At 51.9% G+C, this 26,506-nt stretch overlaps 1 protein-coding gene across 1 annotated transcript in view; it reads left to right on the top strand.

Moving 5' to 3' along the window:
* Positions 1-8,638, top strand: part of Tspan15 (tetraspanin 15) — a 39,994-nt gene extending 31,356 nt beyond the window's left edge. The window contains exons 4-8 of the mRNA XM_015500550.2: positions 2,264-2,359; positions 4,585-4,701; positions 6,337-6,384; positions 7,325-7,441; positions 7,943-8,638. Of these exons, the coding sequence (XP_015356036.1) occupies positions 2,264-2,359; positions 4,585-4,701; positions 6,337-6,384; positions 7,325-7,441; positions 7,943-8,092 (528 nt within the window). The 3' untranslated portion in view covers positions 8,093-8,638. The remainder of the gene's footprint in view (positions 1-2,263; positions 2,360-4,584; positions 4,702-6,336; positions 6,385-7,324; positions 7,442-7,942) is intronic.
* Positions 8,639-26,506: the final 17,868 nt, after the last annotated feature.

Genomic DNA, 26,506 nt, shown 5'->3' with positions numbered 1-26,506 from the left:
TGGCTTGTCCACCTGTTGCCAGTTCTCAGGGTCCAAACAGCCCAGTGGCCCAGGGGAGGGCAGCGGTGGCCCAGGAGGGTGTCCCTAGTGCCTTGAGGGTGGAAGGAAGCCACACACCACATCCCCACCCTGTGGCCCCAGGCATGTCCCTGACCTGGTGTCACCAGGCACGCAGCTCAGCCAAGTGCCCCTTGCACAAGTCACTCAGTGCTGTGAGCTCATTCCCCGGCCCCACCTTGGGTGACAGACTGACCCACCCTGGTGTCCCGTTACGTCGCCATCCCCTGCCAGGCCCCGGCCACTTGGCCTGGCCCTTCACACCCAGATGGACGTTGGAAAGGCTTCGTCACTTGGGGGCCTCTGGGGAGGGTGGGCCAGCGGCCAGGCCGGTCCTCGCTCCACCTGGGCCGTGTGGTGAGCAGGCCTGGTCCAGCCGCCCCTGCCCCGGGGTCCAGGGCCAGACCCGAGGGGCGAAGCAGGCCGGTGAGTTCAGAGACTCGCCCACAGGCTCTGCCTTCCCTCCCGGGCCGAGGCCGGCCTTCCCCTCGGCAGGTCCGCTCTGGAGCTGCTGTTGATCAGCAGCAGAGGGCGGGCTCTTGCTTCCCAGAGCCAGGCTCCTGCATCACCTTGGCTTTGAGCAGTTCGGATCTCGGGCAGGAGGTGGCCATCTTAGAGAGATGACCTCAAATCTGAATCTTGCGTTCTTTGCTTGGTACTTTAAAGTGTCAAGGGGGGAGTTTGACACCCTGGCGTCAGCACCTTTGCCCGTGTCCAGTAGGACAGCAAAGCTGCCGTTGCTCTTCCTGCTTTATAGAGGAGAATTGGAGGCCCAGAGAGGCTGATCGACTTGCCTGCAGTCACACAGCTGGGAGTGGGGATAGGAGGATTTGAACTCATGGGCAGGTTGCATCTCTCTGTGGGTCCCAGGATGCATGCAAGGACGGCCCTGGGACTCTGCCCCAGAGGCTGCCTCTGTTACAGTGGGTCTTTTGGATGAGAGTCGGGACCTCCGTTCCCCTGCTGTGACCACCGTGTGGAGTGTCTCACGAGGTATTTGTCTCCTGGAAACAGTAGTGAGCCCCGTGCCCGCGTCCTGTTAGACGCGTCCAGAGCTTTAGCTATTCTAATCTCACGGCCTCTTTATAAGCCAGAGGTGTTGGCCTCTAGATTTTGGAGGTGAGGAAATGAAGGCTTGCAAGTCACCGTGCCTGCCGTGGGGTGGCCGGGGCTGTCCCCTGGACCAGGAGGCTGGACAGTCGAGGCCCTGAACTTCGATCTTCAGATCTGGAAGGTTCCTTGAGGACAGCCTACGGGTTGGCTTACACGTGGGACACTGAGGCTCAGAGAGGGGACGTGAGCTGGGAGGGGCCTGGAACCTGGCCCCTCTGTTGCACTGTGCCCCGTGGCCCCACTGTCCCTCTGTGCCCTGTGGTCCCTCTATCCCTCTGTACCCCGTGGTCCCTCTATCCCTCTGTACCCCGTGGCCCCACTGTCCCTCTGTACCCCGTGGCTCCTGCCCCGGGAATTGTCTGGCTCCTCTCTCTGGCACTAGAGCCAAGAATGCCCCTTTGTCCCCGGCCTCTGCCAGTCCTCGCCTCAGTGCTGTGAAAGCTCTGATTGTCCCTGGAGCCCCTGGAGCCGGGCTGCCCACACTGCCACCCCCGCCCCTGCCTGCTGTGGGCCCTTTGTGTCCCGGATCTCGGCACAACAGCCGGCTGTTGATCCAGAAAGCCCAGCGTGACCGGGAGGGGGCATGCCAGCACACTGCCCGGGAGGACTGTCCCTGCCCCGCTGGCCATGGGCACCACAGAGAGGGAAGGAGGCCCAGGCGGGGGGATTCCAGGGTGGCCAGCCCTGGTCAGCAACCCTGTGACTCCCTGCTGGTCCCTTAGTGTCCTCCTCTATGAGGGGGATGGGGGGCACAGGGGAGGGGGTTTGGAAGGCAGAGGAAGGTTCCAGCTCAGGTCTGTCCCTGGGCCATCAGAGAGCAAGGGGCTGGGGGCCAGTGTGCCCCGCTGCTTCCCGGCCCAGTGCCTCCAAGCTGGGCCCAGCCTCTCGGGCCTGGGCCAGCCGCTCTGCGAAGGAGCCGGGACATTGCCCTGCTGGGACCTGGCCAGGATCGGGTGTCCACTGGGCCTCGGGGCGTAGGGAGGGTGCCGGGACTGGGAGCTCGGGGAGCGGAAGGGCGTCGGTACCGATCTTCCTTCCAAGACCTGGGGGTGGACCTGGCCTGTGGCCTTCCCTGTGCCCCCTCTTCTCTTAGACCATTGACTTTCTGAACGATAACATCCGACGAGGCATTGAGAACTACTACGACGACCTCGACTTCAAGAACATCATGGACTTTGTTCAGAAGCAGGTGAGCCCCGGGGCTGGGGCCAGAGGGGTACCTCGAGGTCCGTCGTCCCCCTGACTCCCACCACAGTAGGGGCCCCTGCTCCAGAAGGGAGGGGGTGTCAAGGGTCAGGTGACGTATCCATTCCCAAAGCAGGCGGCTGGCCCAGTTGGGAGGCGTGGCCACCAAGGAAGCCAGGGCCCAGCTGGCCCCCGAGTCCTGGCCCAGGTGACCGTATCCTACCCACTCTGGTTACATGGACCCTCCCCTGTCCCCTCCCACCCCCAAATAATCACCCCCACAGCAAGGCCAGGCGGAGCTACGGGCCACCTTGCAGGGTCCTGGGTGCACCTCCTCCAGGGCCAGGGACCCTCCTCTGCCCGGGATGAGGTGGCCTCCCCAGCCCAAGCCTCCTCGGCTAAGTCCCCTGGCTCCAGGGAGCTCACCTGCTAAGTGACAGTCCTGATGGCAGGACTCTGCACCGGCTCATTCCTCCAGGTCGGGCACAGAGCCACCCCCGCCCCCACCACGCGTCCCCCAGTGTGATGAGAATCCTGTGCCGTCTGGGGTCACCGGCCTCCCCAGGCCCACCCGACTCTGTTGGTGCCATGAAAGCAGTTGCAGGGCCGCCAGTGTCCCCATGCGCTCCTGCACCTGTCTCCTTTGGTCCCGGCTCACGGTCCTCACTCCCTGAGCGCTGCCCTGAGGGTCACCCAACTTCTCTCAGGAGCAGAGCCTGGCACGGCACGTGCCAGCAGCAAGGCCGTCCTTACACTCTCCTGGTTGAGGCCAGCAGAGTTTGAAGGCTGCAGGCCCACTCGGCCCTGGAGGCCTGTCCTGGGACATGACCTTGGGGGTTGGGCTGGCCCTTGAGGACCAGCCTCTCAGTACACCCAGGGCCCTTGGCTCAGAGCTTCTCTGTGGTCAGAACAGGTGCAGCTTCTGGGAGCCCTGGCTGCCAGGACGTGCCTGCCAACGCTGGCCAGAGCGTCAAGTCAGACTCCAGGGAGAGCAAGATGTTTTTATTGGAACCAGCCTCTTGCTGGCACGGGGACTCCGTCTCCTGGGTGGGGCAGGGCTGACCAAAGCTCACTGGGCCCCTGCTGTGCACAGCCTCTCTTGTGATCACAGCTTAGTTCTGCAAAGCTGCTGTTGCTCTTCCTGTTTTATAGAGGAGAATTTGAGTCCAGAGAGGCTGATTGACTTACCTGCAGTCACACAGCTGGGAGTGGCAGTATGAGGATTTGAACTCAGGCAAAGCAGATGTCCCTTGAACTGCACAGAGGCACTTACAGATCCAGAAAGCTGATTGCTTAAGAGGCACTATGGGGGCTCTGGAAGGGTGTCTGGTTTCTGTTTCTACCAGGACCTCCTACTGAAGCTCTCCCCAGGGATGCTCCACTGCTCCTGGACCTAATCCCGGCTCCCCGCTTACTCTGGCTGACGGGGCTTGGCGGTGCTCTGCCTCCTTCTCATAACCTGCCACTCGCTCACTCTGTTCCAGACTCGCTGGCTTTTGTGCCCACTGCTGAAGTACAGGCTCGTTTCTGTGCAGGGCCTTTGCACATGTCAACGGGCTTGTCCTTACTTACTTTTCAGATGAAATGTCCCCTCCTCAGAGTGGCCTTTCTGGACCTCCCAACCTGTAGCCACCCACCCTGCTCCCCCGCCACCTGTCTCTCCAAGTCCAGGGTGCACAGAACCCCAGCTGATCTTTTCACTTAGCACCTACGGTCTCCCTCGGTGCTTTTGCTCACCCCTTTCTGCCCAGAGCCCCGAACAGAAGCTGGCTCCGCCCTGCACTCCTCAGAGCTGCGCCTGCTGCCCATGGAGCTGGCTGCTGGGGAGGAGGGCGCGGGGTTGACCCGAGGGAGAGCCGGGGCAGCTGCTCGTGCCCCAAGGCCAGTGGACGGGGACTTCCACAGAATCATGGTCTCTGGTGCCGTGAAGGTCCTCCTCCAGCCCAGCGCCTGCACAGGGACACGGGGACACAGGGACACAGGGATGGCGAAGTTGTCAAAGGAGGATTTTCCTTTGGTGCCCAGGTGTTGCCCTGACCTGGGGCACTCACTGCCTCCCGATGGCTGAGCCGCTCGGGGACAGCTCTGACCCCACAGCGCACAGCCGATGCCCTCTAGGGCTCCCTGCCTCAGGGCGACCCCCGTGGTAGACCGCTGTCCCCTGGCCCCTTACCGCCACCCGACCTCCTCGGCAGTGATGGCTCCCTGTCCCGCTTGTGTCCTCCTCAGTTCAAGTGCTGTGGCGGGGAGGACTACCGAGACTGGAGGAAGAACCAGTACCACGACTGCAGCGCCCCTGGGCCGCTGGCCTGCGGGGTGCCCTACACCTGCTGCTTCAGAAACACGGTAGCTGCTGGGGCGGGGGAGGGCAGGGAGAGCACCCCACGCTCAGATCCCGGGTCCGGGGTGGTGGCCAGAGCCGAGCTTTCCTGGGCTCCAAGGGCTCCTGCAGGGGGAGGCCGGGGAGGGTGTCGCCTCGTGAGCCAGGTCAGTTGGCCTCTGTTGGGAACGAGCCCTTTGGTTGGGTGAATTCGCTTTCCACTTACAGCCTGTGAGCAGGCCCTGGGATTGTCCCCACTTTCCAGATGGGGAAACTGAGGCACTGGAAGGTTGGGCGTCCTGTACAGACTTGGCAGGGCTATAGGGTAAAATGCCCGCAGCTGTGCCCTGGAGAGCTGTGGGCAGGGACGGGGCAGGGGCAGCTTCCAGGCCAGGCAGCTGCTCCATGGTGCTAGCTGTTAGCGGCAGGAGGAGGGGGCCCTGGCGGGGGGGGGGGTGTCTCCCGTGACCTTGAGCTTGAGGTTATGGGAGTCGCAGCAGCAGAGCACTGGGGAGAAGCGGGTCTGGGGGTGTGAATGCCTGCTTCTGCCTCTCCCCGACACACCCCTCTCAGCTGTCACCTCCTGAGTCCCCTGGGCTGCTGTCCTAGGCAGTCACCGCCCGTCAGTCCTCGGGTGTAGCCAGTGTGCGCAGAGCTGCCTGGTTTCTGGATCGGAATGGAGCAGACGGCGTTGCAATTACTCAAGCCACCAAGAGTCATGGAAAATTCCCCGCTGACACCTCCGCTCTCTGTGCCCGCGGGTTCTGTAAACGGAGCAGTGGCGGGCGGGGGCCTCGCCCTGAGCCGGAGCCAGCGACAGTGCATCACCCTAAAAAAGGCCAGGCCAGGAGGGGAGCCGGCATGGCACGTCCAGCTGCCATTTTAGGGTAGATCTCTGGGCAGCAGGAGAGCCGTGGAGAGCCGGGGTTCTCAGAGACCTGGAGAGGTTCGTCCAGTGCTCTTAAGTGGCAGAGAAGGAGCTGGATTCATTGAGGGTGATGCCGGAGGCCACAGTAGCCTCTCCTTGGTCACTCATGGCCCCCTGGCCCCACAGCGTTCACTTAGACATAGAGGGACACGCTGGACAGGCTGGGCCTGGGGGCCCACCTCTCCCCTTATGAATGGAGATGGCATCAGGCAGGGCACAGGTGGTGACAGAAAGTTCCCCTGCAGCCTGTGCCCTGGGGCCTGTCTGGAAGGGATGGGACAGGGCCTGGTCATAGCTTTCTCTGTGCCTGAGTTGACCAGCAGCCGGGAGTCCTGGGGACCACTCTTCCATAGCGCTCCCTGCTGCTGAGGCAGGGGACGTGTGGCCAGTGGCCCAGGGAAGGGTGGACCCAGCGGCAGGGTCCCAGCTGTGGTCTGAGGTTTCCCTTCATAGGAACCAGTGGAGTAGGAAGAGCCCGGTCCCAGCCTCTTCGAGGTGCGTGACCACAGTGGCTCTTGGAACAGCTGGGGATCCTGAGACAGCACCGCCTGGCTACTGCGGGTGGAGGGGACAGTCTAGGCACAGACTCAAGCCAGGCCACTTGGGCAGACCCTCGGCTCCCTCCTAGACGGCGCAACTCTCTGGGCCTCAGTCCTTCCAGCTGTAAAATGGGTGGATTTAAGGGTCTTAGTGTGCACCCTGGAGGGTTACCGGCCACACCTTTCTGTTTCAGACAGACGTTGTCAACACCATGTGCGGCTACAAAACCATCGACAAGGAGGTAATGACTTTGAAATTCCTTTGTCCCAGAATTTGGCTCTTCTTGTCCTTCCCCCAGGTAGACAGAGGGGTTTCCAGAGGTGGGGTTCCTGCTACAGTGACTCCCCACACTCCTGGCTGTGAGCCGAGGACAGGCCTGCCAGACACAGAAGGGCTCAGGGAGCCAGGAGTCCTCGCGTCCCTGGGTCTGGGAGAGGCCACCTGCCAGGGTTTGCTGAGCACCTAGTTCAGTCTTGTGCACATGAGAGACGGTGGCCCTTGCAGGCACCCCCTGTACACTGTGTCCCTGGCTCTGCCCCCTCCCAGCCTGCTTTTGCCCTTGGAGTTGCCAGTTGGCAGACGGCTCACCTCTGCCTGAGACCCAGGAGGACAGTGAGCCCCTGGGGGTACCCCGGGGTCAGCTTCCTGAGCAGTAGGGGGTCCCTGCAGGAGCCGCCCTGTGGGAACACATTAGAAAGCACATCATTTGGGAGCATTTCAGATTTGGGGGTTTGGATTAGGGATGCTCAACCTTTATAATCACTATTCGATTTACATAGTAGTCGTTCTAGACGATTCCTTGTATATTAAAACCATGCAAAAAAACCCCAACCCTTTTTTCTCCCTCCTACATACCTGGAGTTAGGCTTTTGGCTCAGGTGGCCATAGGCAGGCCAGGGGTCCACTTGAAAGGCGTGCACACGGGCCAGTGTTTGTGGACTAGGGTTACCCTGAGCTTTGCCATCCTCCAGTACCCAGCCCCAATCATTTGGACACCAAGGTGCCACCGCCATGTCCCCAGTGCTCTTTAGGGGAGTGATACTAGAGAATCAGTGGTCTGCGGCCATCTTCCCATATTGCATGGGAGAAGCGGAGGCCCAGAGTGGCCAAAGGATTGACCTGGAGCTCTGGTGAGTGGCAGAGGGGATGTGCTGTCGGGCTGACCAGCCTCCCCCCTGCAGCGCCTCAGCGTGCAGGACGTCATCTACGTGCGGGGCTGCACCAACGCTGTGCTCATCTGGTTCATGGATAACTACACCATCATGGCGGGCCTCCTGCTGGGCATCCTGCTCCCCCAGGTGGGAACCCCCAGGGTCCCCTGTGCAGCCGGGTGATTGCAGGAATAGTGTGGGAGAGGATGGGGGGGCTCTGGGAGGGCTGGAAGAGAGGCCGGGAGGCTGGAGCGTGGGGTGTTGAGCTCTGAGGTGCTTCACAGGCACCTCCTCCTCCGGCTGTCTGTGAGGGAGTGGGACGATCATTCCCATTTTGCAGAGAAGGAAACTGAGGCTTGGCGAGGTGAAGTGACGTGCCTGAGCCCTGCTAGATGGGCCACGGCAGAGCTGGGTGGGGAGCAGGTTCCCAGCCTGCAGGGGCCCTGGCTGGTGGGACCCAGGGAGGCCTCTGAGGTTTCTGGGGGGGGGCCTGGGGAGGCCCAGGCTGGGGCTGCTGGGTCGTGGGGTGCAGGGAGGAGCTCCCGGGAGGGCTCTGCACTGGCTGCTCGTGTTTCTGGAGCCGGGACCTGCCAGGGAGGGCCGCCCTGGGGGCCGCGAGGCTCTCCCCAACCTGCCCCTTCTTCTCAGTTCTTGGGGGTGCTGCTGACGCTTCTGTACATCACCCGCGTGGAGGACATCATCATGGAGCATTCTGTCACCGACGGACTTCTGGGCCCGGACGCCAAGCTCAGCGCGGACACAGCGGGCACAGGCTGTTGTTTGTGCTACCCCAATTAGGGCCGGGGCCTGGACACCAACTCCAGCAGGACCTGGCTGGGTGGCACCTCTCAGTCCACTTTAGGGGCTGGACAGGCTGCACCACGGCCCTGTGCCCGGGTGGAGTGCCCCTGTGGGCGGCATCTCCACGGCCACACACTCTGGGTTCTGTGCCCACCCTGCCAGGAGAGAGAACGTGGCGTCCCTGCTCCAGGTCTGGGCCATGAGGGAAAGAGGAACTCGGGGCTCAGCTCGGGGCCCACTTTATTTCCGGCGGTGCCCTGGGCTTGTGGTCAGTAGGCCCCCCTTCAAGGGCAGTTTTGCTGTGATTTGTCAGTTTGGGGAGACAGTGGCAGGAGGGGCAGGGGGTAGCCCTCCCACACCCCAGATCAGGTCGGGCCATTTCTCAGCCTCCGTAGGTGCCTTCAGCCCTCTGCAAGGGCAGCTGTTTTGCTGACCTGTTTTCATGTTCTGTGCAGAGTTAACAGGACTTTCCGACTGTGCAGAGCCGGGCATTTTCCCGCTTTGGCTCCAAGTCAGTTCATTAATCAAACAATAAAGACGCGATTTTTTTTTTTTTGTCTTTCATCGCTGTTGCTTTGGTGGGGAGGGGAGGAGGAGGTGGGCTCAGCCTGGACTTGGAAGCCCCTTGTGGGGGCAAGGCTAGAAGGAGGACCACCCAGGGGTGAAGATTTGGTAGTTTGGGACACGGAGGCCAGGGAACATCTCAGAGGGGAAGGCAGAGAAGATGACCACACCCATTTTACAGATTGGGAAACTGAGGTTGGGTGATGCATAGCACGCAGTCCCATGATGAGGAAGCAGGACAGTCAAGGGTCTGGGGAGGAGCAGCGCCTTTAAACACACCTGGGCCTTCACAAACTAAAAGTTCAAGTATGTTTCTCCCACTCTGCGGCTGGTGCCAAGGAAAGCTTGGTGCCGATCGCCCCCTGCTGGAGAAGCCAGGGATTGCACACCCCAGTCCCCCACTCTCCTGCCTGAGGCAGTTGTAGACTTCCAGGGAGGTTCTTGGTAGCCAGGGCAGACCCCACCGGGTGCCAGGAGCTTGTCTGGACGTTTTCTAAACACGGCCTCCTCGCTGGTAGTTCTTGCTGTCTCCGCTTTGTGGACGGGAAACTGAAGCAGGGTGGGGACGTCCCTTGCCAAGGCCTGTGGCTGGCCGCTGCTGCCTCCCTGGCTCTGTGTGCACCTGCCTCTGGGCGTGCACAGCCAGGTGGGGCTGGGCTGCCATGTCCTGCCTCCCGTGACGGGGCCGCTGCAGCCTCTGCTGGGCTTCTGGTCCCTGTTTTGACCCAGACACCAGGCCAGGGCAGGCTCTGGGTGACTGGTGGCCTCACGGCCCCAGCTGCACTCTGGGAATTCTCTTGGTGCCCATAAGAGAGAGGGTGAGTGCCTTTGGGGACAGCAAGATGGCAGAGGCCCTGAGGAGGGCTGGGGGGCTGCTCTGGAGTCTGCTTGTGCAAGTCAGGTTAGGGCTGAGGACGGGCTCAGTGGAGACCACCCTGTGCGTGAGGCCCTCGGGTCCTACCTGGCCCTGCAAATGATAATAATAGTGTTACTCTGAAACCTGGAGACCAGGGCACCTTGTATTTCCCTTTCCAGGGTCACTCTTTCCAATTGCCACTCCTGTGCTGTGGCGAGGACCCCTGTTCCTGCCCCTTTTTGTGCTCCAAGGTCAATGTCATCACCTTGCCACCTTGTCTCACTGAGGAATGGCCCTCCAAACGGGTGCTTTTTCCAATCCCTAACACACATAGGGAATGCCAATGTTTGTGCCATCCACCATATATGTGAAAGCAGAGATTTCTGGGTTTCAATTTTAGGTGTTTTGTTGTTGTTGTTGTTGTTGTTAGAAGAAAAAAAATGCATTAAGGAAAACTCACAGGATAAACACTCCAAAGACAACTGGATTTTTTTTACCTGTTTACTTTTTTATTTAACCTGTTTATTGAGGTACACTTGACAAAATAAATGGTCCATATTTAAAATGACAATTATAGGTGTCCAGGAAACCTTCAACGCAGTCAAGATAACCAGCATGTCCACCACCTCGAAGACCTCCTCCTGTCCCTTTGGAATCCTTTATCACCCTCCCGAGCATTGCCCTCCCCTGCCAGCATCTACTTACTCCATTAATTACTTTGAATTTTCTATAATTTGTATTCCTGGCTGCATGCAATGGTGCACACCTGTAATCCCAGTGGTGCTGGAGGCTGAGGCAGGAGGATTGCAAGTTCAAAGCCAGCCTCCACAACTTAGCAAAGCACTAAGCAACTCAGCGAGACCCTGTATCTATATAAAATACAAAAAAGGGCTGGGGATGTAGCTCAGTGGATAAACACCCCTACCTTCAATCCCTGGTACCAAAAAAAGAAAAGGAAAAAAGTGGGTTCGTCCAGTATGCACTCTTTTTTTTTTCCTGGCTTCCTTCATTTGACACAATTAAGATTCATTCATTTTGTAGCATATATCAGTAGTTCCTTCTTGTGGAACTATGTAATCGTCCTGTCCAGTGAATGGAGTTAATTTAGCTCCTCATCAATTGATGGACAGTTATGTTTCTTACAATTTTACTATTAATACAAATAAAGCTGGGCTGGGGTTGTGGCTCAGCGGTAGAGTGCTCGCCCAGCACATGGAGGCCCTGGGTCCGATCCTCAGCACCGCATAAAAATAAATAAGTAAAATGAAGGTATGTGTACATCTACAACTAAAAACAAAATATTTTAAAAAAACAAACAAAAAAACTAAACAAAGTTGCCATGAACATTTGTGTACATGTCTTTATGAAAACATGCTTTTATTTCTCTTCAATAAACACCTAAGAGTGGAATGGCTGGATCACCTGGTAAGTGTCTGTCTATTTAAGAAACTTCTCAACTGCTGTCCAACAGAGTGGCATGATTTTAGTCCCCACCTGCAGCTCCCAGAGTCCCAGTTCCTCTACACTTGCCAGCACTTGGCATGGTCAGCCTGAATTGGGGTCATTCTAATCGGTCCATGGTGATAGTTCACTGGGGTGGTGAATTGCATTTCCTTAACAATTGTGCTGAGTATATTTTCATGGGTTTATTTGCCATCCATATAATTTCTTTGTAAAGCATCTATTGAAAGCCTTTCAAAAAATTATTTTGTTTTCATATTATTGAGTTTTGAGATTTGTTTATATGTATATTCAGTCTGTAAGTTCTTTTTTTTTTTTTTCCTGGTACCAGGGATTGAACCCAGGGGCATTGAACCACTGAACCACATCCCCAGCCCTTTTTTATTTTATTTAGAGACAGGGTCTGAGTTCCTGAGGGCCTCACTAAATTGCTGAGACTGGCTTTGAACTTGAGATCCTCTGGCTTTAGCCTTCCACGCCACTGGGATTACAGGTGTGCAGGATGCAAGTTCTTTATCAAATATATATGATCTGCAAATATTTTCTCCCAGACTGTGGCTTGTTTTTTCATTTTCTTAATGGTGTTTTTCAAAAAGCATAAGTTTTTTCTTTGGGGGGGGGTAGAGGGCGGGTACAGGGGTTTGAACCCAGAAGTGCTCTGCGACTGAGCTATGTATGTCCCCAGGCCTTTTTATTTTATAGATAGATAGACAGACAGACAGGGTTTCACTCAGTTGCCCAGGTTGACCTTGAATTTGCAATCCTCCTGCCTCAGCCTCTCGAGTCTGGGTTACAGATGTGCACCACTGTGCCCAGCAAAAGAAGCAGAAGCTTCTAACTTGATGAAATCCAGTTTACCAATTTTTCTTTTCGGGGCATCTCGTTTTTGGTGTGATAGCTAAGCAATCTTTGCCTAACCCAACGTCACGGAGGTTTTCCCCTGCATTTTCTTTTAGCAGTTTAGAGTTATGTCAGTATATAAAATGATGATGTTTAAGTCAGTGGTTCATTTTGAGTTTGTGTTTTGAATGGTACAAAGTATGGCTCCGAGTTAACTTATTCTGTGTGTGCAGATCCAATTGCTCCAGCCGGGCCTGGGGAGAGATCCTATCTTCACTGAATTCCTTTGTGCCTTTGTTGGAAATTGATTGCCATGTACTCGTGGCTGTATTTCTGGACTTTTCCAATCTGTTTCATTCCACATTGGGTAGAAAGAGTGAGAGCAGACATCCGGCTTGTTTGTCATCTTAGGGGACAGCATCCATCCCGATCATCAACTCTAATGTCATAGATGGGTTTTTCACTGATGCATTTTATCTATTTCCAGTATTCTAGTATTTCTCATTTATCGAGAGTCCTTATCAAGACTGGATGTTGGATTTTGTCAAATGCTTTTTGGCACCTTTCAAAATGTGTTAATCTGGTGGGTTCTACCGATTGATCTTCCGATGTTAAATCAACGCTGTCTGTATTCCTGGAATGGGCCCGAGTGTAGCTCAGTGAGGACCTACCACCCTTTCAAGACATCATTAGATTTGATTTGCTAAAATTTTGTATAGAAATTCTGCACCTTTGTTCAGGAGGGCAGCGCTCTCACCGGGTCTCCTTCGGTTTTGGCAGAGCTGCGCTGCCTTCGTAGAATTCGATGGAAAGTATTCCTTCCTATGCGATTTTCTGAAAAAGAGTTCGTGTCGAACTGGAATTATTTCTTGCTTAGAAGTTTGATGGAATTCACCAACGAAGCCACCTGGGCCTGGAGTTTTCTTTGAAGGAAGATTTTCTAACTTTGAATCCAATTTCTTTAGTGGACATAGTCAAGGCATTTAGGTCCTTTCTTTCTTCCTGAGAGCCTGCCCAATCGAGTCCTTCAAGAAATCCATCCACTCATCCAAGTGGTCCCATTCGGGGGACACACATTGGTCGTGACATTTCCTTCTTACCCTGGAATGTGCAGTGGTGTCATTTCTCATTTTCCTGACGCTGGTCATCTTCTCTCTTTTCCCTGCTGAGTCTGGTTAGGACTATTTCATTTGTATGGATCTTCTCAAAGAACTAGCTGGACCCTATTGACAAGCTAAGATTACTCCATCTTGAAACTAACGTACAAGCAAGGCTCTCTGATCTTACCCCACCCCCCACTCCCTGTCGCACACAGCAGACACTCTGAAAGGGTGCCCACCCTGTTCACTTTTTTTTTTTTTTTTTGGTACCAGGGATTGAACCCATATCCTCTGAGCCATACCCCAGCCCTTTTTTATATTTTATTTAGAGACAGGGTCTCACTGAGTTGCTTAGTGCCACACTATTGCTGAGGCTGGCTTTGAACTTGCGATCCTCCTGCCTCAGCCTCCCCAGACTCTGGGATTATAGGCATGCGCCACCACACCCAGCCTCATTCACTCTTGAGCCTCCCTAATTAGACCCTTGTCACCACACTGCTATCCAAACTGCTCTTATGACGATCACAGGTGACATGCACCTTGCTAAGCCCAGTGTCCATGTGGCATCCTGACCTCCTGGACTCGCTGCAGCTTGGCCTGCTGCTCACGTCCCCTTTCTGAGAGCGTGGTCTCGCTGTCTCAAGACACCAGCCCTGCCGGGTCTTTCTTGCCTGTGCGCCCACTCCTTCTGGGTCTCACCTGTCGGCTCCTCCTCTCCAGCCTCTCTGCATTTGAGGGCCTCCTCTGCCTTTTCTTGGTGACCTCATCCCACCTTTGAAAACCGTCTCTGAACCTGTGACTCCCACAGTGACCTCTGTCCCTTAGACCAGGCTGACCACTCAGCACCTCCCCTGGGATGTCCAGTGGAACATCCCACACTTGAGAGTTCAGGACTCCTTCCTGTTGGTCCCTCCAAACGGCCCCCTGCAGCTCTTGTCCTGGGTCAGGGACAACTTCTCCAGCTTCACTTCCAGTTATTTAGGCCAAGACCCTTGGAGTCAGGAGTGGCCGTCCTGCCTGTCAATCAAACCCTGTTAGCTCCTCCTTCGAGATACCTGTAGGATTCCATCACCTCTCACCTGGGTCAAACTCATGGCCTCCTGACTGGTCTCTCGATAGCCCGTTTCCTACCCAGCAGCCACCGCAATCCAGTAAAAACACCCAGGGCCAGATCAGGGCACCTGCGCCTTCTCCCTCCCTCTCCCTCAACACCCTCCATGGCTTCTCACCTTCCTCAGGGTGAAAGCTGAAGCCTTTGTCGTGTCTGGCACCTCAGATCCCTGGCTCTCGGTGCTCCAGCCGCACTGGCCTCCAACATCCCCGAACACTCCAGACTTTGACACGTGCGGTTTCCTCAAAACTGTTTTTTTTTTTTTCCTTTCTGGTATGCAAACACTCTTCCACTGAGTTACATCCCCAGCCTTTGATTTTTTTTTTTTTTTTTTTTTTTTGAGAAAGTGTTTCACTAAGTTGCCCAGGCTTGGCCTCACACTTGTGATCCTCCTGCCTCAGCCTCCTGAGTAGCTGCACCATTGCACCTGGCCTCAGACTAGAGTCCTGTGCTCTCAGATATCATCAGGGCTGGCTCTTGATTTTGTCTGGCCATTGTCATCTCTTGGTGGGACCATCCTTGGCCACCCTCTGTGACATTGGTCATCTCTTTATTTTTATTGTGGCATTACATAACCTGCTGTAGGCCTTACTTATGTTTATCTTCTGTTCGCTCCTAGGGTGATAGCTCCGTGGAGGTGGGATCCTTGTGTACTCTGTTCGCTACTCCTCTGGGCCTGGGTTCTCCTAAGGCTGACCTGAGGCCAATGCTTCACGCAGGTGATTTACTGGGGATGGGATCCCAGGGAGCAGGAGTGAAGGACAAGGGGAAATGAAGGAAGGAAGGACACGCAGCTAATTTGAGAATGCTTTATTGGGTCAGCCCCTACAGCAGGGTGGCTCATTCCCGGGTGGCCCCTGAAAAGGATCAGGAGATGGGAAGGAACCGTCTACCCAGAAGATGAAAGAAGGGAGACATTCTCCATCTGTTGCCACTAGCCAGTGCACATGCTCTCTGCCTGTCATCCCAGCTACTCAGGAGGCTGAGGCAGGAGGATAGCTTAAGCCCAGAAGGTTGAGGCCAGCCTGGGCAACACAGCAAGACCCATGTCCTAAAGAGACGAGGAAGTACCCCACAGCCATGAACTCCCCTGCCCTGGAGATTGCACATGCATGAGTACCAAGCTGGTTACTGTGGCATTTCGAACCACACTTGGGGGAGCCCCAGAGCAGGAAGAGAGAGATGTGGGGCAGACTGGAGACGAGGCATGTCCTGATCTCACTCGAGGAGCTGGACTCTGCAGCCCTGGATGGAATAAGACACGAGGCTCAGAGGATTCAGAATGAAGCCTACGGGTGTCTCATCCCCGTCGTATCCCTGCGCCTAGCCCAGTGCCTGACATACAGTGACAGAGTTAAATGACAGAAAACAGTGAATGAAAATGATACCATCTGTGGGGAAAATACACACGTGCTGACCGTGGGGCCAGCCCCTAGATCTGTTCTCGATGGCTGAGGGGTGGACAGGGTCTGTGCTCACAGCCTGGATCCCAGGTAGTGCTAGGTGGTACAGCGGCTCTGGGATGCTCATGAACTCTGTCCTCCCGATCTTTGGGACAACATGATTTTGGGGGTGACCTCTCTGTACCATCCCACAGCCTATCAGGTAACTCCTGCCTCCGCCCACACTTAGTGTGTGCACGGGCTCTGTATTCATCTATTTTCACCCATAATGGTCCAAAATCACTGTGTTCTAGGAAAGGGGTCTGTGCAGCGGAAGGGCTGCGGGCTGTGCCCAGGGTCCCCTCTGCTAAGTGGCACAACCATGGTCTGGACACATGTCTCATTCCAAGGCCTTGCTCCCTCACGTTTACCTGTCCACAGCCTCACCTGGGCATCTGCTCCAGCCAGTAGGTCCCCAGCTCATTCTTGGCTCACATAGTTCATTTCACCAGAAAAGATCCAGCCACCGGCCCCTTCACAGTCCCCATCCCATCCCCTCTGAGTCTCACTTCAAATATACCTGTGAAGGCACTTATTTTATACTCACCCATTTTGCAGAGGAGGGAAACGGAGGCCAGACTCGTTTAGTAAGTGGTATATCAATAGGCTCCGCCACAATCCTGGATTATCCAGAGCCTTTGCCTCGACTACTATTCTTATGGGGCTTTGGAGGCACTAAAAAATATGGGACTGCTGGCTCTGGATGGGGCCCTTGAGGGAGCCTGAGTGGCTTCTTGAGGATCCAGGAGGGCAGAAGGTACAAGTATGGAGTGGACATGGCAGCATGGTGCCACTAGATGGCGCTGCCCACCCGCTGCTCAGAGCCCAGCACCCAGCGACTCCTCTTCACCCCCCTAAACCCTGCCATGGTAGAAAGTGTGCCCCACCCCTAACCCAGAAGAGCAGAGTGCAGGGTGAGGGAGCCTAAAAGCATTATAGGTACCTGCATATATATATATATAGCAGATGCTTAATAAATGCTGGTGAATGAATGGAGGAACGTTCTGTGAAGTAGACATGGATAAAAATTGTCCAAACCCATTTTATAGACCAGGAAACTGAGGCTGAGCCCAGACAATAGTCATAGCAACCCAGGTTACCATTATTGGCTACTTTTAGGTCACTAGGTTCCAGACACTGTGCCAAGTCCACTTTAATCTCATTCTAGTCTTTGGGGCAATGAGACAGATGCTTTGCTGCCCCCTCCCACCCTTCATTTTGTAGTTGGGGGCCTAGGGACTTAGGCCAGTCATACAGTTAGGAGACCAATCCAAAGAGCCAGGCCCTGAACCACTCTGCCCGCATCTGAGTGACAGCAGGGTCAAGGCCACCTATTGGCCCAGTGCTACCTCCCTGCCCCCACCCCTAACAGGACCCCAGATGAAGTCCCCCTCAGCCAGCACAGCTCAGCTCCAGGCATCAAGGGACCAGCAGAGGGGGTCCTCTAGACAGCGTGGAGGGGCTGGGTGAGGCCGGGAGAGTGGCTGGGGCTTGGATGCCAGAGAGTACAGGTGAGGGCGCCTGGCTCTGGAGGATGGCCACTCGTCTCTAACAGGAGGATGAGAGTCTTCCCCGGGTCTGTCTCTGACCACCGCATGCACTGGGCAGGCTGCACTGCTAGGTAGCAGCAGGGACCTGGTGATCACTGAATTTGTTCCATACTGTTCTGCTTTGCGTGTGTCGGGGCAAGTGTCCCTGCTGCTGGGCAGGGTTTTGATCTGCCCTGGGCGCTGCTGTCTCCCTGGGCCAGGAGCATGGCGGTGCTCAGTGAGCAGGCTCCGGCTGAGGGGCTAGGACTGGCCTGGGGTTCGTGGCACCTGTCTGGCCAGGGACTGAGTCCCATCCCCAAGCCCTGGAAGGCCCACTGGACGTGCTGTCCTGCCTGAGGGCAGTCATCCTGCTCAGATCTTGGTACCTCTCTGGGCCTCTGTCTCCTGCAGACAAGAAGGAGCATCTGGGGTTCCCAGGTTGCCGCAGTCTGGCTGGGCACAATCAGGAGCCACTTGTCAAAAGAAACTAACTTTATTTTTAGAACCACACACACCAAACAAAACAGCCTCTCAGGAAAAACCCTCAGAGCCTCAACTGCCACCACCGGCTTTCCACAAGCCTCTCTCTCCCCCCACAAGCTTCTCTCCACCTCCCACAATCCTCCTGCTCTTGAGGCCGATTGGCTGGGTCACGTGGGCGGAGCCAAAAAAGTCCCCCAATGAGCAGCTCCATGGTCTGAAAGGGCAGGGAAACAGCCCAATGAGCATCACCGCAGAGGAGCCAATCAGCTAGATGTTGCTGGGGCCGAGGAGCCAATCAGCTAGATGTTGCTGGGGCCGCTGTGAGCCAATCATCAGCCGGCAGCTGGATGCTGGCAGCTGGAAGTTTGCTGGGGCCCCTTAGGCTGTGGCTCTCTCAACACCAGGTGTGTTGGCTCAGAGCGTGGCTGTGCCAGATGTGAGGATGTCCTTTAATGCCACCAGTGACCCTGCTGATGGCTGCACTCTCTCCTTCCTCTCCCTGCTCCTCTCTCCTCCCCTTTATCTGTCAAAGTAAGTGTGCCCTGGCTGGAGCGTCCAGCGAAGATCCCAGAGAGATCACACAAACAGGGAAACGTCCTCATGGACTTCAGTGGGCCAAGCCAGGGACGGAGCAGGTCTGTGGCAGCTTCTGGCAAAGACCAGACCGAGGCGCTGGTGGCGAGGGGCAGGCTCTTCCGCTGGCCCCAGCTGCCCTGCGCTGACTTGGAAGGCTGATCAGCAGGAAGGCAGATCCCAGCTTAGACTAGTAGAGCCACCCACAGCATCCTGATTCCTGTTCCCTGCAAGACTAGAATGGGTCTCACACCCAGGAGAACCAACATGTGCAGAAGGTCTTCCAGACCTTATCTGAGAACATCACCCCCCACCTTGAATCTCATCTTAGAATCAGTCACCTCCGTTCACGCCTCACAAGACACATAGTAGTAGCTCAATAAGTATTTGTCAAATGAATACCTGCCTCAGGTCATAACCTTCCTCAGCAATAGACCTTTCTGGCAACGTTGGAATGTTTGGACTTCAGGCTCCATGAAAGGTGGTGCACTGCTTCTATTAAATGAGGGCTGCGGTTGATTAAAATTGGTGTAGGTACAGTACCTAGCGGACTAGAACGTGTAACATGAAATGCAAAATGCGGAGTCCCAATGGAGAACGTTCCCAGGATGCAAAGGAACAGGAGAAAGGACGGAGCATCCCTGGGAACAGGTAAGAACAGGGCCACAGGAGGCTCGCTGAGTGATGGGTGCTCACTGCCCCCCGCCAGGCACGCGCCACCGAATAAAGAAGTCAGAGGCGAGAATCTAAGTTGTCACAGAAGTGAGTCTTTGCCCGAGAAAAGAAAAAGACCCAGTAAAGTCCCAATGCCCCTTCCCCCACCTTCTTCAGTCTCATGGAGAGAGCCACATGTCCCCGGGCTCCTGGGGAAAGGGAGCCGCACCCCAGGCCCCGGGCTTTGGCCTTAGATCTTGGCTTCTCAGGGTCCACTCATGGCCATGGGGGGGCCCTTGAGACACTCACGCCGGGCCCTGGAAGACGGCCAAGAGCGTGTCCGAGGCCATGATGATGGCAAACGGGAGCCATCCCAAGGGCTCGCAGAAAGAGCTGTGGGCAGCTGGATGGTGTGTCCTGCTGGGGATATCTAAGTGAGGGAGCGAAGCCTTCAGCGCCACGCTCAGGACCCAACGTTGAGGGGAGGAGGTCGGTAGGTGTGAAGTGACTGACACACAGGTCATAGCCATAGATACAGAAATGATATATCACCTTTGCATGATTCTAGAAGAAGGAAAGGGGAAAGCAAGGACCGTGTGTCACTCAGCTTTTCACTCCTGTGACCCAAATACCCAAGAACGACTTAGAGGAAGGATTTACTGTGGCTGGGGGTTTCAGAGGTCTGAGTCCACGGTCAGTCGCTCTGTTTCTTTGAGGCTGAGAAGAGGCAGAACATCGTGGCGGAAGGGTGTGGTGGAGGAAAGCAGCTCATGGCACTGGGAAGGAGAGAGGGCAAGCGAGAGAGCGAGGAAGGGGCCAAAGAGAAGATAAACCTTCCAGGGCAGGCCCCAGTGACCTACTTCTTCCAACCAAGTCCCACCTCCCAGAAGTTCATCCAGCTATCTGTGGATTGATCCATTAAGTGGATTAATCCACTGATGAGATCAGACCCTCATGATCCAATCATTGCCTGACAGCCCCACCCGTGGACCTCACTGCACTGGGGATCACTCTTCCAACACACGAACTTTTGGGGGACATTCCAGATCTACAGCACGGAAGGAAATACACAGAATTCATGAGACTCTGAGGGAACAGAGGGGCGGGGTGGGGCTGGGAGCCCAGAGGGGTTTGACCTTTACTGAACAGCTTTATTTATTTTCTTTTAAGATTGGAAACAAAAAATGTCCCAGTTGTGACTATTTAAATGCCCATTCAGGGCGCCCATCAATGAGCTTCTGTTGTCCTCAGCAGCTTTTGGTGCCTTTCCGTCCTTTGGTTTTAGTGAACCATTTTACTGTGGTAACACACATGTAACATAGCCGTGACCGTTTTAAGCATTTTAAGAATATGAACCAGTAGCATTAAGTACAATCGCAACGTCATGCAACTATCATCACTATTTCTAGAATGTTGTCATCATCCCGAACAGAAGCTCTGGACTCACTAAAAAAAAAAAAAAAGTCACCTCCCATTTCCTCCTTCTCTACCCCCATAGCCCTAGAAACCACGATTCTTCCTGTCTCTATGAACTCGCCCACTCTGGGCACCTCCAACGAATGTGATTGTGCAACACCTGTCCTTCTGTGCATAGTTCATCTCCCTGAGCGTGATGTTTCGAGGCTCCTCCAGGCTGTCTATCAGCATTTCCTTCTCTTTAAGGCTGAGTGACAATCCCTCGTGTGCCTGGGTAGACCAGGTTGTGTCCGTTCGTTCCTCCACTGAAAGGTGTCTGGGTTGCTTCAACCTTTGGGTAACTGTCAATCACTGGAAACTTTGGGGCACAAGTCATCCATGTGAGTCCCCTCTGTCAACTCCTCTGGCCATAAACTCAGAAGTGGAATTGCAGGGTCTCGTGGTGAGTCTAGGCTCAGCTTTCTGAAGACCTGTGACCTATCTTCCACAGTGGTCGCTCCATTTTACGTTTTCATTAGTAATGTACAGGGCTCCCATTTCTGCACATCCTCGCAGACACTTACGATTTTCCTTTAAAACTAATAACTAGGGCTGGGGCCAGCGGTAGAGCACTTGCCTGGCACGTGGGAGGCACTGAGTTCGATCCTCAGCACCACAGAAAAAGAAATAAAGATCTGTGTCCATCTACAAAAAGAAAAATTTAAGAATAACCTAATAACTATCCTAATAGGTATAAAATGACCTCATATGGTTTTGACTTGCATTTCCCTAATGATTAGTGAGTTTGAGCATCTTTTTATGTGCTTATATTCTTTGCAAAACGCCAATTCAAGTCTTTGGCCACGCCTGGATCAGGTTGTTTGTTGTGATTGTTTCGTTGTGGGAGTTCTGCCGTATTATGGACACTAATCCCTTCTCTGATACTCGATACGCAAATATGTTCTCCCTTCCAGTGTGCCCATGTTCTTTGATACACAGAAGTTTTAAATTTGGGGGGAATTCCATTTTTTTTCTTTTATTGCCTACGCTTTTGTTGTCATAACCAAGAAACCATCGCCCAATCCAGTGTCGTGGACCTTCCTTTGTGTTTTACAGTGGAAGCTCTTCCTTCTGGGTCTTTGATTCATTGTGAGTTTATTTTTGTGACAGGAAGTAAGGGTGGAACTCCATTTTTGTATGTGGACAGCCAGCTTTCCCAGCACCATTTGTTGAAAAAAATATTCTTTCCTCCTTAGTGGCCTTGGCACCTTGTGGAAAATCAATTGACTGCCAATTCGAGGATCTGTTCTGCGGGGTTATGTGTCCCTCCTTAGGCTGGCACCACACTGTTTTGATTACCGTGGGCCTGTAGTGAGCTTTGCAATCAGGAAGCGTGAGTTCTCAAAACTAGTTCTTCTTTCTCAACATTGTACGAATTATCTGGAGTCCCTTTTTATATCCTTTTTAATCTGCTAAAACAACGGGGATAGAGTTGATGTGTAGACTCAAGACTCATTCTGTAGCAAGCCAAATTTTAAGAAGGAAATCCACAATTAGATATATCCTGGTGGGTATTTTAAGTGCCACAAATTAATAAAATCAGGGCAGTCTCCAAGAAGATGGTTCCGTATTAAAACTTCTAATTATACTGTGGCAATAGATCAAATCTAATATCAGCTCCTAGAAGGAAAACTCTTTTTATTCATGAAGAACATGAAATAGTTATTAATCATCTTTCTGTTACTATAATAAATAGCCAGGATAATCATCTTATATAGAAAAAAGGTTTTTATGAGTTCATATTTAGAGCTCTGCAAGCACAACATAGCAGGTCCCACAGTCCCTGTTGGGCTGCCCCTCCCATTGGACCCTCCTCTTAAGGGTTCCCTCACCTCCCAAGCTTCCCTGGGGACCAAGCCTCTCATACACAGGCTTTTGTAGGACACTCAAGATCCACACTAGAGCAACAGCCTTAAAGCTTTGTGTGTCAAACTACCCTACACAGTTAAACAAACTTCAAAAATACATCTATAAACAAAACTTAAAAAAAAAACAACCTTAAAAAAGAAAACCACAGTCCCAGCAGGTGATGTAAATAAAAGGTTTTTAGAATTCGACAATTCAGTAGACAAAAAGATAGGCCAGGAAATGGAGGATTTGAATTATATAAAAAAAAAAGAAATCACATATAGATGCAGCATATAATGCGCATCTCACTCTTTATTTGGTCTCCTATAAAACCGTGAAACAATAATAAAATTTACTGTATACTTGATCCAAAAGATGACTTCAATAAATTCCAAAAAGTAGATGTTGAAAAACTAAGCAGCACTTTCAAAATCGCCATAGTATCAAAGAGTGAAATCAAAACTCTAGTAGTGAATTATCAACAAAAGAAGAACAAAATGTATAAAATTCCTAAGATACATTTAAAATTCTGTACAAGAAAAAATATATAAACTGAAAGATGTTTTATTATTAGAATTGAAAGCAAAAACAAATAGCTGAATATTTAAGATAAAGAACAAGAAAGAAAGAAATATAAAAAAACATTAAAAGGAGTTTCAAAACAGGTAAATGTTGAAATGAATAAACAGAGAATGAAAAAATAGTGAAAACGTCTTCAAAAGATTAATAAAATTAAACTTCAGCTTTCATTTTTTTACTTTTTTGGTACTGGAAATTGAACTCAGAGACACTCGACAACTGAGCCACATCTCCAGCCCCTTTTTATGTTGTATTTAGAAGCAGAGCCTCGTTAAATTGCTGAGGCTGGCTTTGAACTGGAGATCCTCCTGCCTCAGCCTCCCGGAGCTGCTGTAGGCATTCACCACTGCGCCCAGCTAAACTTCAGCTGTTATAAAAGGCAAAGGTGTTAACTACTAAGAAGCCTAATCAGGAGAATAGGGGAAGAGCTAAAATATACAATATTGGGAACAAGAAACGTGATATAAACACAGATATGAAAGAGATGAAACAATTATAAATAAATATGATGTGTAACTCTGAAGAACTGGAAAAATGATTGATTATCTAAATGCATATAAATTAACAAAACTAATCCAAAAAGAAACAGTAAACTTGAATAGGCCCATAATCATATATCAATATGTGATTAAAAATCTTTGACTTGGCCAGGTGTGGCTTACACCTGTAATTCCAGTGGCTTGGGAGGCTGAGGCAGGAGGCTTGCAACCTTAAAGCCAGCCTCAGCAGTGAGTCTTTGAGCAACTCAGCAAGACCCTATCTCAAAATAAAAACTAAAAAGGGCTGGGGATGTGACTCAGTGGCTAAGCACCCCTGGTTCAATCCCAATAGTGACAACAACAACAACAATAATAATAAAAAGCTTCGACTTGGTACAACTCAATAATAAAAAGACAACCGAAAATCTAAAATCAACAAAAAATCTTAACAGACATTTCTCCAAGGAAGATATATGAATGGTCAATAGGCACATGCAAAGTTGCGTAATGTCATTAGCCATCCGTGAGATGTGGATCAAAACTACAATGGAGGTGATGCTTCACACTCACTAGGGTGAGAATAAAAAATCAGATAATAATAAGTGTTGGCAAAAATACAGAGAAACCGAGACCATCCTACATTGCTGTAGCCATGGAAAATGACGCAGTCACTTTGGAAAACCTTGTGGCAGTTCCTCAAGTGACTAAGCCTACAGTTATCATGTGACTCTGCCATTCTGTTCCTATGTGTGCACCCAAGAGTAATGAAAATGTATGTCCACAGGAATATTTGTACATAATGTTTATGACAATATTTGTAATAGCCCCAAAGTAGAAACAACCCAAATGTCCATCAATGAATGAACGCACCAATCAAATGTATTATATCCAGGCCAATGGAATGTTATTTGGCCATAAAACTAATGAGCTTCTCATACTTGCTGATATGTGGATAAACCTTTAAAATGCTGTGCTATAGAATAAGAAATGTGATCAATTAACAAATATATGAAAAAATGTTCAACATCTCCAGCAATTAGAAAAATGCAAATTAAAACTACACTGAGGGGCTGGGATTATGGCTCAGCAGTAGAGCCCTCGCCTAGCACGGGCGGGACCCGGGTTTGATTCTCAGCACCACATAAAAATAAAGGCATTGTGTTGTGTCCATCTACAAAAAAAAAAGATTCATTCGCTGTCTCTTAAAAAAAACTACACTGAGATTCCATTTCACTCCAGTCAGAATGGCAATCATCAAGTATACAAGTAATGATAAATATTGGTGAGGATGTGGAGAAGAGGTACATTTACACATTGCTAGTGGGACTGAAAACTGGTGCAACCACTCTGGAAAGCGTATGGAGGGTCCTCAGAAAACTTGGAATGAAGTCACCATTTGACCCAGTCATCCCACTCCTTCGTTTATACCCAAAGGACTTAAAAACTGCAAACTACAGTGACACAGCCTTAACCATGCTTATAGCCCCTGAATTCACAATAGGTAAGCTATGGAACCGACCTTGGTGCCCTTCAACAGATGAATGGGTAAAGAAACTGTGGTATATACACAATGGGATATTACTCAGCCATAAAGAAAAATGAATTATGGCATTTGCCTGTAAATGGATGGACCTGGAAGCCATCATGCTAAGTGAAATAAATGAATCCCCCAAAAAACCAAAGGCCAAATATTCTCTCTGATATGTGGATGCTGACAGACAATAAGAGGGGCAGAGGGAAGAATGGAAGTTCACTGGATTAGACAAAGGAGAATGAAGGGAAGGGGGATACAGTGGGAATAGGAAAGGCAGTCCAATGAGTCGGACACAAGTTTCCTATGTTCTTATATGAATGCGCGACCAGTGAAACTCCACACCATGGACAGTCACAGAACGGGAAGTCACACTCCATGTGTGTGTGATATGTCAAAATGCATTCTACTGTCATGTCCAAATAAAAATTAAAAAAAAAATCATTCTAAATAAACTAAGTGGGTCTCAAGAGACCACCTAATTATGTGATTTGATTTATATGAAGTGTCCAGAGTAGGAAAATCCATAGGGACAGAAAATAGATTAGTGGTTGCTTAGGACGAGGGAGGGAGGGAGGGAGGGAGGGGCTGGAGAGAGAGGGGTTTCTTTCTGAGGAGGTGAAGAGCTCCCAGTAGACTGACGATAACTGCACTTATCTGTGAAGACGTTAGAAACCACGGTATGCGTCACTTTGCTGAGTGGCTTATGTGAAATATAAAATATATCTCGATAAAGCTGTCAGAAGATTAGGTGATTTTGCAGTTGGTCACAGCTGACAGCGCTGACACGGTTCACCAGCTGCTGACCCTTCCCTCCTTGGACCTCTTAACCCAAGAGGATTTTATCTCTGACTCATGGAGGGCAAAGCAGGTGTGCTCCACGGCAGGAAGATGCTCCCCATGGGGAATTCAAGAAGCTGTGCTCCTTCTGTCCTGTGTCTCCACCATCTTCACCAGGTAGTTTCCAAGGTCTTTGCAAAAATATAAAATAAAATAAACTGCAAGGAGAGTGGAAAATCAGAGGTTTTTATTGCTCAGAAGGTTCTGCTTCTGCCCCATTCCATGAGCAAGAACCCTAACGACAAGGGAGTCTGAGATCTGTGGCCTGGAGAGGACCCAGGAGTGTGCGCTTCTAGCTACGAGCTGAATTCAGACTATTCCAGATGTTTGGAAAGAATTGAAGGACGAGTTGTAAAGCCAGCACGACCTAAGAACAGAACCTGAAGAATGTGATACAAAACAAACAAACAAACAAACAATGGACCAATGCAAAAATTCTGAGCAACATTCAGTTTAAAAGTGGGAAATCCATCCTTGTATGTGCAGGTAGAGGTCACAAGAGTTCTATCAATTAATGCTAAAAATGCTGTGGGTGAAGCGCCACGGGGAGCCCCAACAACTACTCTGACCTAGGAATACAGAGACTGGGCCCCGCACTAGGAAGGTGGGAAAGAATACAGATAGCTCAGGGTAGGAACAGTACAGGTGAGGTGGAGAGCTGACCTCGATAAAAATGGGGCAAGAGAAAGCCAGCAGGGAAATCCAAATGAGCAAGTCCCTATACTTTAAAGTTTAAAAAATAACAGAAGAGAGATTTATGTAGTAATAAAAAAATGCCTGAGATCACCCTTCTTTCTTAAAGTTCAGGAAAAATAATTTCACATAAAAATAAACAGCTGGGTGTGGTGGCCCACGCCTGTGATCCCAGCAACTCAGGAGGCTGAGGCAGGAGGATCACAAGTTTGAGGACAGCCTCAGCAATTTAGAGAGACTCTGCCCCCCCAAAAAATAAATAAATAAACAAACAAATAAATAAATAAATAATCTGAGGGTATAGCTCAATGGTAAAGCACCTCTGGTTTTGATCCCCAGAACTAAAAAAAATAAAAATTAAAAATTAAATAGT

This window comes from Marmota marmota, unplaced genomic scaffold (assembly GCF_001458135.2).
Source record: "Marmota marmota marmota unplaced genomic scaffold, marMar, whole genome shotgun sequence".
Lineage (NCBI taxonomy): Eukaryota > Metazoa > Chordata > Mammalia > Rodentia > Sciuridae > Marmota > Marmota marmota.
This window is presented reverse-complemented; position numbering and strand designations above follow the sequence as displayed.